Source organism: Aethalodelphis obliquidens, unplaced genomic scaffold, assembly GCF_003676395.1.
Source record: "Aethalodelphis obliquidens isolate GAN/ISIS:26980383/991018 unplaced genomic scaffold, ASM367639v1 scaffold1, whole genome shotgun sequence".
NCBI classification, from domain to species: domain Eukaryota; kingdom Metazoa; phylum Chordata; class Mammalia; order Artiodactyla; family Delphinidae; genus Aethalodelphis; species Aethalodelphis obliquidens.
The window spans coordinates 42596127-42612197 of record NW_020837945.1 but is presented as its reverse complement, the minus strand read 5'-3'; the positions used below and the strand labels follow the sequence as shown (position 1 = coordinate 42612197).

General features: G+C 35.9%; 1 protein-coding gene across 4 annotated transcripts in view; it reads right to left on the bottom strand.

Moving 5' to 3' along the window:
* Positions 1 to 16071, bottom strand: part of NSUN3 (NOP2/Sun RNA methyltransferase 3) — a 52330-nt gene that overhangs the window by 21536 nt on the left and 14723 nt on the right. For 3 of the 4 annotated variants that reach the window (XR_003432104.1, XM_027102848.1, XM_027102838.1), the window contains 2 exons: positions 11265 to 11419; positions 10400 to 10521 (listed from right to left, as the gene is read on the bottom strand). Coding sequence is in view for 3 of the 4 variants with exons in the window: in XM_027102848.1 (XP_026958649.1) it covers positions 10400 to 10521; positions 11265 to 11419 (277 nt within the window). In the remaining variant the exon portion in view is untranslated. Of the gene's footprint in view, positions 1 to 3097; positions 4830 to 10399; positions 10522 to 11264; positions 11420 to 16071 lie in introns of those variants that run through there. The other variant, XM_027102841.1, reaches the window with a different exon arrangement.

Below are 16071 nucleotides of genomic sequence, written 5' to 3'. Positions count from 1 at the left end.
TAAGCAAAATATTATCATACAGATTCTAGAAAAATTACATATATCTATTTCTATATATTACATAAGTATGAAAGTTTTGTTGAAAATCCAAAAGAATCTATAGACAAATTTTTAGACAATAAATTTACCAATATCATGAAATCATGGAAAATGTCTAAACTCTCCAAATTGATAGGCTTAATGTAATTCCAATTAAAATTTCAACAAGTTTTTCAGGGAACCTGACAAGCTGATTCTAAAATATATATGGAATCTATATGGAAATACAAAAGACCCCAAATAGCCAAAGCAATCTTGAGAAAGAAGAATGGAGCTGGAGGAATCAGGCTCCCTGACTTCTCAGACTATACTACAAAGCTACAGTAATCAAAACAGTATGGTACTGGCACAAAAACAGAAATATAGATCAATGGAACAGGATAGAAAGCCCAGAGATAAACCCACACACCTATGGTCATGTAATCTATGACAAAGAAGGCAAGAATATACAATGGAGAAAAGACAGTCTCTTCAATAAGTTGTGCTGGGAAAACTAGACAGCTACATGTAAAAGAATGAAATTAGAACACTCCCTAACACAATACACAAAAATAAACTCAAAATGAATTAAAGACCTAAATGTAAGGCCAGACACTATAAAACTCTTAGAGGAAAACATAGGCAGAACACTCCTTGACATAAATCACAGCAAGATCTTTTTTTGATCCACCTCCCAGAGTAATGAAAATAAAAACAAAAATAGGATCTAATTAAACTTAAAAGATTTTGCATGGCAAATGAAACCATAAACCAAAAGGACAACCCTCAGAATGGGAGAAAATATTTGCAAATGAAGCAACCAAAAAAGGATTAATCTCCAAAATATACAAACAGCTCATGCAACTCAATGTCAAAAAAACAAATAACCCTATCAAAAAATGGGCAGAAGATCTAAATAGACATTTCTCCAAAGAAGACATACAAATGGCCAAAAGCACATGAAAACATACTCAACATCACTAATTATTAGAGAAATGCAAATCAAAACTATAATGAGGCATCACCTCACACCAGTCAGAATGGCCATATCATCAAAAAATCTACAAACAATAAATGCTGGAGAGGGTGTGGAGAAAAGGGAACCCTCCTACACTGTTGGTGGGAATGTAAATTGGCACAGACACTATGGAGAACAGTATGGAGGTTCCTTAAAAAACTAAAAATAGAACTACCATATGACCCAGCAATCCCACTCCTGGGCATATACCCAGAGAAAACCATAATTCGAAAAGATACATGCACCCCAATGTTCACTGCAGCACCACTTACAATAGCCAGTATATGGAAGCAATGTAAATGTCCATCATCAGAGGAATGGATAAAGAAGATGTCATACATATATACAATGGAATATTACTCAGTCATAAAAAAGAATGAAATAATGCCATTTTCAGCAACATGTATGGACCTAGAGGTTGTCATACTGAACGAAGTAAGTCAGACACAGAAAGACAAATATATGATATCGCTTATATGTGGCATCTAAAAGAAAAAAAGGGTACAAATGAATTTATTTACAAAACAGAAATAGAGCCACCACGGATGTAGAAAACAAATTTATGGTTACTAGGGGATAAGGTGGGGAGGGATAAATTGGGAGACTGGGATTGACATATACACACTACTATATATAAAATAGATAACTAACAAGAACCTGCTGTATAGCACAGGGAAGTCTACTCAATACTCTGTAATGGCCTATATGGGAAAAGAATCTAAAAAAAAAATGGATATATGTAAATAAATAAATAAAATATATATAGAAATGCAAAGGGGTCAAAAATAGGCAAGATACTCTTAACAAAACAGAATGAAACAAAAAAAAAACCACAAGGGAAGATTTGTACCTATTTATTATGATGCTAATATTGGGTTGGCCAAAAAGTTCCTTTGGTTTTCAAGTAAAAATAAAAGACACATCTTTCATTTTCACCAAGAACTTTATTGAACAACATATTCACCGTTTTGTTCCACTACCTTCTGCCATTTTTCAGGCAACTTCATAATTCCATCTTCCCAAACTTTTTATCTTTTTGGGCAAAGAACTGTTCCAGGTGCCTTTTACAGTCTTCCAGGGAATTGAAATTTTTTCCATTGAGAGAATTTTGTAAAGACCTAAATAAATGGAGATTCGAAGGTGCAATGTCTGGTGAATATGGCAGACGAGTCAGAGCTTCCCAGTCAAGCTGTAACAGTTTTTGCCTGGTCATCAAAGAAACATGCAGTCTTGCGTTATCCTGACGGAAGATTATGCATTTTCTGTTGACTAATTCCAGATGCTTTTCATCAAGTGCTGCTTTCAGTTGGCCTAACTGGGAGCAGCACTTGTTGGAATTAATCGTCTGGTTTTCCGGAAGGAGCTCATAATAGATGACTCTCTTCCAATCCCACCATATATACAACATCACCTTCTTCAGATGAAGACCAACCTTTGGTGTGGTTGGTGGTGGTTCATTTTGCTTGCCCCACAATCTCTTCCGTTCCACATCATTGTACAGTATCCACTTTTCATCGCCCGTCACAATTTGTTTTAAAAACAGAATGTTTTCATTATGTTTCAGTAGTAGGGAATCACGTGAGGAAATACGGTCAAGGTTCTTTTCGCTTAACTTACATGGAACCCAAACCTCAAAGCAATTAACATAACCAAGCTGGTATAAATGATTTTCAACGCTTGATTTGGATATTTTGAGTATGTTGGTTATCTCCCACATGGTATAACGGTGATTGTTCTCAATTATGTCTCAATTTGATCGCTATCTACTTCAACTGGTCTACCAGACCATGGAGCATCATCCAAAGAGAAATCTCCAGCACGAAACTTCACAAACCACTTTTGACACATTCGATCAGCCACAGCACCTTCTCCATACACTGTACAAATCTTTTTTTTTTTGCATTTCAGTTGCGTTTTTACCTTTCTTGAAATAATAAAGTATAATATGCTGAAAATGTTGCTTTTTTTCTTCTTCAGTATTAAAATGGCTACACAAAAAATTCACCAATTTTTATAAGTTATTTTTAAATGCACTGTGATATGACAGCTGTCACAATACAATCTAACAAAATTGTTTCGAATGAACTTAAGGACAACTAAGCGCTACTAGAGCTTTCTTACAGAAAAAACCGAACTCTTTGCCCAACCCAATACTATGGTATTTAAGTTAATGTAGCACTGGCTCAAGGATCAATAAAGCAATTAAGCAGAATGAAGTCAGACCCATGCTAATGTGGACATTTGATTTATGACAGAGGTCACAGTCAGAGTACTAGAAAAAGGACAGACTTCTTAAATAGGACACAAAGACAACATTAATCATAAAGAAAAATATAGGTATAATAACTTACATAAAAAGTAATAACCTATCTTTGTGAAAAACAAACACAAACAAACAAAAACCACCAAAAAGAGTAAAAGGGCAAGCCACAATATGGGAGAAGGTATTTGTACTATAATGTCAGAAACTGTGAAGGGGCTGATATTTCATCTTGCTTGCAAGCTTTTTAGTTAGCCCACCAGTTTCATGGATGTTGACAGAAGACATGAGACTCCTGAATCAGAAATGATGGACAGTTAAGTACTCACAACAATAACTGTAGCCAAGTCAAACAAGGTTTGAATTTGCCCTGTTTACCACTGGTGCCTGGTGGTACTCAATAAATACTTACAGAAAGAATAAATGGTTAAAGGAAAACAATCACCATCCTTGCCTCAAGTTTCTATAAAGGAGGAGATTCCTCCTACCCTACCCACAAGGTAGCAGTAGGCAGTTTGCTGGAGTGAACAATTCAAGAGTCTCTCTACCTATGTACTCGAGCCTCTTCAAATAAGGAGAGAAGTAGCAGCTAATGCAGTCAATGAATGGCATTTGTTATTATTATTTTTACTAGTGGATAGAGCCAAAATGGAAAAAACTCACTATTCATGAGCATCACAACCTCTCTTGTTCTCTTGGACCTGCCTGAGCTCTGTCACATTGGATCCTATCCCTTCATCATCTTTTTTTTTTTAAGATTATAGCCAAGAATTTTTATTCTATTTATACAGGACTTTCTCATATTAAGAAATTCTTAATACTTTCCCTTCATCCTCTTAATCATGTTTCCATGCAGAGACTAAAAGGGGAAGAGCTATTACTTTCTAACAGTTGGCTGGATGAGTTGATTGAGTTCCAAGACTTAGATGTGGGACTGGAATAAGAGCCTTGCACTTGCTACTCAGGTCCAAATCATGTTCCTCAATTTAGTTTCATCAGAGACGGCTGGCTGGGGTATAGGGATGAGCCTACACAAAGGACTGGACTGTCAAATCAGATTCTCATGAACCAGAGATCTTACCTACTATCTAGCTTTACTAAAATAATTTCAAGTATATAAGCAATCAACTGGCACAAAAGAAGCAGGAACATCCAATGTGGCTTCCGAAGTGTTGCTTCTAGCTCAGAATATTTTCTAGCTCAGAATAACAGATGATTTCTATAAGCAAAGTTGACAAGTCGCCTCACACAATGGGGAACATTTAGGTTATATCACATCTCTAATATACCTTAGGGAGCTGAGGTATATTGGAAGACATTCTCCATTCTCCAGGAAGACATGTCTCATAAATCTACAGATTCTAGGCTGTGTTTACCACAGGCGATCCTAACCAGTGACACTCTGCTGAAAGTATGCCACGAGTAAGAGTTCTGCTCTTAGCAAAATTCATTAGTCTATTTACCAATAGGAGGTCAGTTGTCAACATGTTTAACTGGGTCACCTGCCTTCTTTCTTTCTGTGGGAGTGTCTCCCTGGAAATCAAAAGAGAAATGGATCACAGGCCAGCTGCTAACTCCTTCCCCAAAGAGTTGTCAAGCTCTTGCCTGGATCATTAAAAAAGCTGATGTTTTAATTCCCATTAGGATATGTTTTTATAACTATTTCTTGCATTAATGAGATTCCATCATTAGAAAGAGCAGTCTTTGATACTCTTAACTACCTGAATAAATGAATAAGTGACTTAAGATAATGTAGCCATTTGAAAAGTATGTTTTCAAAGACTATTTAATAATTAAAATGTTCCTAATAAATTAAATGGAAAAATATATCAAATTATTTATCACTATGATTTCCATTATTGTAAATACTATATTCAGTCAAAGGAAATAAGTCCAAATAATAATAGCTTCTTTCAATGGATGGCTTATTTTCTTCTTTATATTTCTTTGTATATTCCAAATGCTTCATGAGACTAGATTACTTTCATGATTAGGAGAAATTATTAGAAAAATACCTTCAGTTAAAATATTTATCTATTGCTTATTTTGTAAAATATATCTTCTTACTCCCACACCCCATCTTTAACCTGAGCGAAGTTAGGTGTCCCTCCTTTTGCATCCTCTGCACCCTAACTATTCCTTCTATTACCAAATTCTTACCGTATTTTATGATAATTGCCCTGAGGATCTTGAGAATAAGAATCATTTCATATATATTTTAGTATCTTCAGTGCCTAGCAAAGTTCCTGACACAAAGTAGATATTTAACAAATGTTGATAAAAGCTTATTTTCAACACTGTATTTTACACTGTCAATCTACCCTTGAAACATATTTCTATGATTTAAAGTATAATGGCTATAAACTATAGCTATGGATGTCTTCTCAACCCTTTACAATTTCATTTAATGTGGAATGTTTTGATCTATCAACTCTTATAAAAAAGAAACATGTACTTTGCCCAAACAAATTACAGCTTTTTAATCTCAGCACCTCTGACTCCTGCCACCTAACTTAAAGAAAAAAGAAGAAGGAAGAGGAGGAGGAGGAGGAAAAGGTAGAGGAAGAGGGAAAGGTGAAAGAGAATTAGTAGTAGTGGTGATAGTAGTAGTAGTATTATTAGTGGTTAACTTTTGTTTTCTGGATTCCAAACATATGACTAAACATATGAGGGGTAGTATGCAAAGTTAACTGAATTAGTTAAACTTTAAAAAGAAAATATATACATTGCCCAAAGAGTGGTGGAAATCTTCCATTCTGATAGAACATTATGTCCAAAGATTACTTTTCCAATATGTACATATAAACTTTTTGGTCACTGTGCTGATGAATGATGAAGACCATGCTCCAAAGGCACGAAGTATCCCATACCTCAGCTCAAGAGCATGACAGAAGAGATGTTGTTGATTTTTTAATGTTTCTTTTAAAACATAACTCTTGCTGTAAGAGTAACACTTTTTAAGGACTCTTATCTGGATGATTTTTACAAATTTTCAAAACATTATCAAATAATCTAAGCTTCCTTTTTCAATGAGTTCACAAATTGGATTTTACTTGTCAAGTAGTGAGAAAAGAAAACCAGAGGGGTCAGTATTTTAAATGTGATTGATTTGGAAATGGGTGACATGATACACTACTGCAATAAGATACTTATATTTTTGTTATAAATCATACTCTTCAATTCATGCTTTCTCACCTAAAAATCATGTAAACTTCTCTTGCACAAACTTGGCCACTTTCTAAAAAGACTATGTATATATCATTTTTAGCATATTATCTGACTTTGTTTTTCCTAATATATTTAAATAAAAATGAGGCAAGAGAATCTGATTATGTAGTGTGCACATACATAGTATGTAACAGAAATGACTGGTCTCAGAAATTATTTTGAGAAAAGATAATAAAGGTATACTTTCAAATGGCACTTCATTAATAGAACTGACTTACACTCCAATATTCCTTATATCCTTGTCCCACTTTCTCATCTTCTGAAGCATGTGAGAGTTGTATATAACTTATATGTTCATGTTGTATAAATTTAATAGAAGATTCTAATTTTTCCATCTCTGTATGGATAAACTGAAGAGTCCCCAATAAGTGTATAATAAACTCATATGGTTTGGGATTTCCTGTCATCGTGTGCCTTCCAATACGCTTTTCATGCCAAAATAAAATCAGATTACTATTTTCACTATTATATATAATTATATACATGCATTAACCTTTTTAAAGAATTTCTAAAAAACTATTACATATCTACATTACTCCTTTTAAAAAGTTTAACATCAAAAAACTTCTACTAAAGTGTTGATTTTCATTGATGTATCACATTCATAAAAACATGTGTAAGATTAATGTTTGGCTGTAGAATATTTGGTAATAGAATATTGGTTTTTCAGAAGCTAAAATTCTGAATACTATGCAGGTTGCCTATTTAATGTAAATATGAATGATTTCTGGTAAAGTGAGTGAATAATAACCATGGAAGCTATTTTATATCTTTGAGCACCGTATCTGTCAGCAGACATGCAGAAACATACAAATTGAGTCTTCGACAAAACAGTACAAACAAAAAGCTTTCCTTATTTGCCACTCAACTATCCTTTTCTCACTTCTTTTCTCCCTTCTGAGTGCCATCTTCTGTCTATAATATCAAGCTAGGCAATATTTGCTTGCTTGCTTTCTAATTGTTCTTTGCAAATGCAAATAAGGATCTGCTATCAATCCTTTATACTTCTGACTAAAACTCATACACATCAATGTATTTATTCTCTTGCATATGCTTGCATTTAAAACCTTCTATTTCTTACTGTGGAATAAAAGGACTGCCTTTTATTAAAGGATGGCAAGGCAATAACTATATGAGGAAGATTTGGAAGAAAATAAGAGAAATTTCTTTGTATGTGATATAGTAAAAGAGCTATACCTGATCAGAAAATTACTATAGTCTCTATAGTCTTTTTTTTTTTTTTTTTCATTTTTTGGAGTCAGGGGCAGGAGATAAAAGAGAGATTGTGGCTGGCATTATCACTTTTTCCTATATCTTTTTAACCCCCAAATTTGTAGACGTTAGGGAATTAGAACCATTATCTGTGACTATAGCTCGTGTATCACGCTCTTTCCTCTTTATCATCATAATCACATAGCCAAGGAGCTCAGAGTTTCAGCTGCCTCAAGCGGCTCCTAAACCTCTCACACAGACCAGGCATCAGAGGCAGGGAATGCAGAGTAGTTGCTCAAGGAACAGAATGGGAGGGGGCTGGTGTGATGGTCTTTCCCAATCACATATAATTACATGAAAACCTACACCATTGTGATTGAGATGTCAATTTTGCACCCTGTTAATATGCTACTAAAGTGATGTGATGCTAAAGCCATTTCTTTTGGGGAGTAAGATGATGGGAGAGATAGGTAGACACTAAAGAAGAGCCTCACTTGTTAGGGCACAAGACGGTGTGGATGTGAGGTTTACTCAGATGCACGATTTTTGTGATGATGATCAAAATGCTATATGATGTTAAGGGATATGTATTAAATGGGGGAAAAAACTAAACTGAAACTAAAATCATGCTTTGGTTATGTAAATGCAATACTAATCAAAATAAATTATGTGAATTGCCTTACATTTATGCCTAATTACCATGCAGTACAATAATGATTATGTCATTATTTTTGTCAGATTAACTTTGCTATAAATTTAATTACATGTGTAAATTCTAAATATTCAGCCCTTGTAATTTAGTATTTTTAAACAATTATTTACTGAACCCCCTTCTACATGCCAGACACCAAATTGCATATTGGGAATAAAAACAATAAGACAATCCCTTCTCCCATGGGGCTTACAGTCTTGTTGAAGAAAGAGACAAGTACTAGGTAGATGTCCAGCAGAGGAACTGAGAAACAATATATTTTTAAATGAAGGTAAGGACATGAGGGGAATACCAATCACAGTCCTAGGGAGTTAGGTACGGGTTCAATAAGGAGATCTCAGAGCTGATTCCCAAAGAAATAGTAGAGATAGCCAAGAGAACGGGGAGAATGAGTTAGAAGAACTCTTAAGCATAAGAAACAGGAAATGCACTGGCCTCAGAATAAGAAACCATATTCAAAGAAGATGTGAATATCATACTAAGGAAGCTGAAATCTTAACAGTAACGGGGAACCACTGCAGACTTCAAACAGGAGAACGACGTGATCAGATTTACATTTCAGATCAGATTTGGCTTTACTGTGGAGAGTGAAGAGAACAAAGTAGGTTTACAAGGAAAAGACTTCAAGAAATATTAAGAACAAAAAGGAGCCAGTTTCAGAACAATGTTCACACAATAACAGCAGTTTTGGTTTTTTTTTAACATATTTCTCTCTATATATATAGTTTTCATGAGAGGAAAGAAAAATGATATCCTCAGGAAGCCTGGCTGCTTACAGCTTAAAAAAAAATTAGAGGTCACAATGCTAATAAGCCACCATAAGATTTAGTGTCTGTTGGTGTAAGGCATCACAATGGCAAAGCCCGAAGTAACAGGAATAATTAACTAAAGAGCCAGATCAAGAACGTTTAGGTAAGAAAAAAAGACTTAGAGCTGGATCAATGCGACACCCCAAGAGGTAGAAGGGAAAGGTGGCATAGAACTCTCAAACTATCTCAGGATTACAGTAAATGAAAGGCTGACCTTGGAAGAATACAAACAAACAGTCTAACTGCCAGATGAAAAATGTTTAAGAACTCGCTGGTTGGTGCTACCTGGAATCACCAGAATGAGCTGAGACACAATCTCGTACAAAAACAAGACCATGTATTAGTACTGGTTGTAATACTTTGGTAATGGCATATGTTCACTGTTGTGAGTCAATCAGAAGTTGGAAGTAAAGCATGTTGTCAGCAGTGCATATAAACTGTCACTCATTCTCATTCCACATGTAAGATCATTCCACATGTAAGAAGTAATGAGTGATAAGTTATCACTTAACTATATTTTAAATAGTCCAAAGAATTTTTGTTCCACATTAAACAGTAGGAATTACTTGGGACTAGGGTGTAAGTACAAATTTCTTTTGAAACCAGGACAGGATGCCCCAAAATGACTCTGTTCTGAAGAAACCAAGTATCTCTCGTGGTCATGCCCTTCTGGAAAATTCTTAGAGGAGAGATAAGTGCTAACAACAAACTACAACTTCCTACTCATGCAGAACAATGTGTTCATTACTAAAAAAAAAATGTGTCCTGGTCCAAAGCTACTCTTACGGGGGCTGCTCATATTCTGGTGAAAGAATACGGTGATGAATCCTACGCTCAGGATGGTCCTGATGAGCAAACAGCTTTAAACCATAGTAAAATCATTTGTGTCCTTTAAAAGACAATGCACAGCAACACTAGATTTCATTGAGGGGCTGGGGGGACAGAGGGGGCAGAGGTGACATTATAATACAAGAGCTGAAAGGGAAGAGGTTGAGAATTTTCTGGGTGCAGACTTTGGAGGATTAATTATTGACACCTACATAGGAAACCCTCCATTTGGGAGCCGCCCTGTGTCATGTTTTGTCATGCCTACTTAAATTATATTAGAAACCGAAGTAAGCTTTTATATTAATAGCACTCACCTTAAGAGTTCTAGCTGTAGAAGAGGCAAATTCCTCCTTTGGCTTATCCTACAGGCTGCATTCTGAGAATCAGAAGAGAACAACCAGCTTCGATCATTTGAACACGGAGCATCAACTAACACCTACAGAAAAAAAAGGACACGTAATGCAAATATGAACTGAAAATATATCCTCAGACACAAAGTATATGGGAAGCTAAGTAAATCATGACAAAAAGTAGCAAATAAATAAATAAATTTATTTTAAAACCGAAAATACACCTTGGTAAGTTCTTCATGACATTTCTTCACTAATACTTGACAGAAAAATTTCCTATGCACTTTCAGTGTTTCGGTTTTTCAGTGGGGGGAGAATGAGAGGACTAACAGTCTACTAATATCTACCAATATTTCATATTTTGATGACAGCAAAAACTTTTACAAGTTACTCATTTTAAACAGATGTTACTATACTTCTGAATTCTCAGCATTTATTTTTAAGAACTAATAATCCAACTTCAGTTTACTGAAATGCTTTCTTTGCCTTCAACTGTCATACTCTGATATGAAATGTTACCGAATTAAAGCAATACTGTGCACATGTTTGAGTACTGACCCAAATAATATCTGATCTCTTCCTGAGTATCTTTGAGGTACCTGGAAATAAAAAGCATTCTATAATCCCCAATCTCAATGTTTCCGCTTCCTTTGAACATGCTGACCATCAAATGAAAACTGCTTCCATGTTCACTTTATCAAAATTTCCCAGGGTACTGAGAAATTGTATGAGGCTATGTCTGGAAGCAGATGGAAAACAACAACAACAAAGCAACATAACAGTGGTATCACTGGGAGTCTATCAGTCTGTCACAATGTAATAAAAGTACCTTGTCAAACGTTTCAGGCTGGGAATCTCCCATTTCTCTGCCGTCCAATTCAGACACTTTAATTACATTTACCAAAGGCTGTGGGATGAACGATTCTAACGTCTGCCTCAGCCACCTCAACCTCAGACTATCGTATTCATTACAATGAAGATAACCTAAATGTAAAGGATTAAAAAGTTTTAAAACGAACACAACGGAATTGTTAAATTTCCACTTTTGATCAAATAAATTTCAAAAAGAAATTGGTTCATCATAATTATGCAGAAATAGGGCTCAGAGGTAAACATTATGATTCTCTTATGTTTAAAAACAGAAATACACTCACAAACACTTCATAAAACATTTACCATAGTCGTGCCCACAGAGCCTCTCAGAAGCTCTCACCATTTACTCATTCAAATTTCATTTTGAAGATGAAAACTTTTAGAGAATTATGGATTCCCAAAGATATGCTATACAACCAATACCTCAGACACAGTTCTCTCCTAAAGCTCTTAAGAGTAAATGATATATAAAGTTCCTTCTAGGACAGAACACCTTCATTTTAAATAAACGAAATGTGGTATGTGGAAAAAAGCATGTAAAGTGTAATTGGCTTTACGATAAGAAAGACATGGGCTCAAATTATAAGCTGTGAGACTGTGGGGAACTTACTTAGCTCTCCTCAAGAGTCTCAGTTTCCTTATCTGGAAAATGGGGACTGTCCCTAGTGAAGGGGTTCAGAACACACCACTTCAAAATATGCTGCTTTGACATATTGATTATTTTAAGTTAAAGGCACTTGAATAACAGCTGATGCACGAAGGGCATTTTGACCTTTCTTTTTCTTCCTGAAAGCAGGAGGTGTACTCCCATGTGAAATATACCCTCCCTATACCAGGAGGAAAGAAACATTCTTATCATCAGAAACACAGAGTCAAGGCCAAGAGAAAAAAAATCTGTATGCTTGACTCCTGTTACTCTGTCTTACGTTGGTCACAGCCAGAAGCCCTAAGAGGACACAGGAGAAATTTTACCACCTCTACCTTACAAAGTGGTCATTAAGATTAAATGCTACACCCTAAACTTATACAGTACTGTATGTCAATTACATCTCAATGAAACTGGAATTTAAAAAGTAATTGTGATATTTTAGTAACATATCTAGCATAGGACTGCAAAAGTAGTAACAACAAATGTTTATAATAATTACTAACACTACTTGAGTCCCTATTAAAGGCTAAGCACTGTTCTAAGACCTTACATGTAGTAACACATTTAATCCTCACAAACCTATGAGATAATTTTGTTATGGTTTCTGTTTTACTGATAAGGAAACTGAGGCCAAGAGAGGTTAAGTAATTTGCCCAGGTTCACAGAGCAGGAAACCAAGACACTTGGTTCCAGAGCCCTACTTACTTTTAAGCACCATGCCATGCTGCTTCTCAGTAATAGAAGGCATTTAGCAAATGGTTCTCTCCCTAATAAAATAGTTGTTTTGTTCTTCCTTTATTTAAATATATATTTATAAATATTTATATATATTTATTATGTAGTGACATAAATTTCCTATAATATATATTTAAAGACAAGCATATTTTTAAATGCATAAAAATATGAAGAACATCAAAAATTACCTAAAACCCATTGTCTTCAGATAAGCACCATCTAACATTTTGATAAATAATCATACCATATTTCTTTATGCCTATATGCACATATAAAACTTATATAAATGGAATTATATATTTTTGTAGTGTCTTTTTTTTCACATTACTCTTCATCTACCCCCTCCACCAACTGCCCAACTACCCCATATACATATGCTTATATAACTGTCTACATACCCAGGATTATATTTACACACTTCTCTGTCCCATTACTCTCCATATATACCAATATTTCAAAGGCAATACCACCAAGTCAATCAGTAGATATATAAATCATTTGGTTTTTTTTTTTTGCTGTATGCGGGCCTCTCACTGTTGTGGCCTCTCCCGTTGCGAAGCACAGGCTGCGGACGCGCAGGCTCAGCGGCCATGGCTCACGGGCCCAGCCGCTCCACGGCATGTGGGATCTTCCCGGACCGGGGCACGAACCCGTGTCCCCTGCATCAGCAGGCGGACTCTCAACCACTGTGTCACCAGGGAAGCCCTATAAATCATTTTTAAAGGCTGCTAAATAGTACATAGAAAAAAAATCTGTCCTCCTTTATTCAACCATTGCTAATTGTTGGGCATTCACACTACTGTCACTAACAATAACATTCAATAAGCATCTTTATAAAAGTGTACTTTCATAATGTGCTTTTATTATTAACGGGATATTACCAGAGGAATAGATAGGTTTGGGTAGGGGAATTTTTAGTTTTAGTAAATACTACCCTGTCCCACCACCATACTCTCACAGAAGTAAGTTTTATTATTAGTCTGATATGGCTTGTTATGCTGTAGTATAATCCTTGCTGTCTAACACAATTCTTTTCATTTGTCTATTCATCATTTGCTTTTGCTTTTCTGTCAACTGCCTATTCTTATCATTTGACCTTCTTTTTTCCCATTGCACTATTTATATTTTTCTTACTAACAGGTAAGATGTATTTTCATATTTTGAATATTAACCCTTTATCTGCCATCTGATTTGCAAATGTTTCCTAAATTGTCTTCTGAATTTATTTGTAGTATCTTTTTAAGTACATAAGTTTCACAATTTTTTTAATAGTCAATCATATCATTTTTATAATTTCTAGGTTTTTTTAATCTTATTTAAGGTGGTATTTTCAACCATTAGATTTTCAGGTCTAATTCAACTAAACATTCACACAGGCCACATTTGGCATCATCCTACACAGGACAGAAACTACGTCTTTTGCCAAGAGGGCAGGTGAGACATTGCTTTTTCTTGGAAGGCCTTGTGGCGGTCCACACAGGTGGTAATTCAGGTGCAAGATGAGCCTCATGTTGGGCAGGTGCAGGAGCTGTTCTGGTTTAAAAGCCTCACGTCCCACAGGAGCCTATACCTCTTCTAACAACTCCACAGGCACAGCTTCCAGGGTCCCCACAAGGGACATGCCCATTTACAAGAGTCACTGCACTCAGGCCCAAAGCATGGCATCCCCATCAGGTCTTTAGGGTTTATTTACTCTTTCTCGCAGTGCATATTCATTTTATCAGTCAGGGTCATTTTTATCAAAAGCCTAGAAACAAAGTGACAATTTCTGTCAGGTTACCAGGGAAACAAATCTAGAGAACTGAAGGTGAAATTCTAACGCAGAGTAGGAAAACTTTCTGTAAACTCTTTGCTCAAAAGTATCTGTGTATACGTGTGTGTGTGTATACACACACACACACACACACATATTGTTGTTTTTCTGGTTGTCACTCCACTGTTAAAAACTTGTAATGGCTTCCCATCATCCACTAAATAAAGTTCAAACACCTAGCTTTAATTAAATGTCTGTAATAGTGAGACCTCAAGAGAATTGTTCAATTTTAACCACTAACTCAATTATTTCACCAAAATATTCTGTGCTCCACCAAACTTGACTGACTCATCTATTTGTCAAACATACTATGTACCTCTCCTATAGTACTTAACATATTTTATGTCATAGCAGAGTCCATGTGCATTGCTTACCTTTGCCACTACCAGGGCTCCAAATTTCTATATAGAAGGAGCTCAAGAGATGGCATCAATTTTGTTAGTGGGGAAAGGAGTAGAAAATCACCTTAAAGCTGCATTTGTACAGGTAGTACATTCTTTTTTATTTAGTTTACACTGTTTTTTGGGGTGGTTTTTTGGAGGATTCACTAATGCAGCTTATGGATAGGTGTCTGAAAGCTCTGTCTTAGCCTGAAATCGCTAGAAAACAGTCTAAGACAAAAGTTTACATTATAGAAGGGGTACAGTCCCAGGGACATAAGAGTGAGAGAAAAAAAGGAAGTAAATCATGCAAGGAGGGAGCACAAATATAAGAGGGTTTGTAATAAAGCTAGCTACTTCGCTCAGTCTCTCAGGATATGTCCATAGTCTGAAATTACGGACCCTTGTCAGAAACTGGCGTTTAGTGAAGTAGAGACGAAGAACAAATAATCTACTGGCTTCTTCCTGTATCCAGCCTCTCATTGGTTAAAGTCCATTCCAAGAGTTGATAACTCCCACACACTTCAGGTTTGTGTTATCTGGCCCCTCCCAGCAAGTACTAAGGAAGCCAGAGAGTCCCCAGCCCAGGTGCAGCAAGCACTCAGGTGTGGCGACCTCTACTTGTCAGTTGGCACCCATCCAAAGGCATCCCCAATCTGTGGCAGTAGTAGCAATAGCAGCAGAAAACTGCAGGATGGCCTGAGCCTTTGCTAGGGTCTCTCCAGTGTGGAAACAATTCAAGTGGCTCAAGCCTTAAGGTGAAGGGTAGCAGGAAACGTGAAGCCAAACATATCTGTGATGGTGTGTAAACCAGGGCCACGACAACCCCCAAAGTCATACCCTGTCTCCACCCTGTCTGACAATACTAAGGAGCCTCAAAGGAAAGAATCACATCTTAATTTCATTCCATTTCTCTCTTTTTCTGATTTAGATATTTTACATTCTACTTCTATTCTTTTAGTGGTAACCCTAAAGATTTTAACATGCATATGTAGAAGAAAAATCTAAATTAAGGCAATCACCACCATTTTTCCTAAAAGATATAAGAATCTTATAACACTTCCTCCTAAATAAGATGCTACTGACATTGTGTATTTGGGATTTATTAGGGCTTACTTTTTTTTTCTTTTTTTTCCGGTACGTGGGCCTCTCACTGTTGTGGCCTCTCCTGTTGCGGAGCACAGGC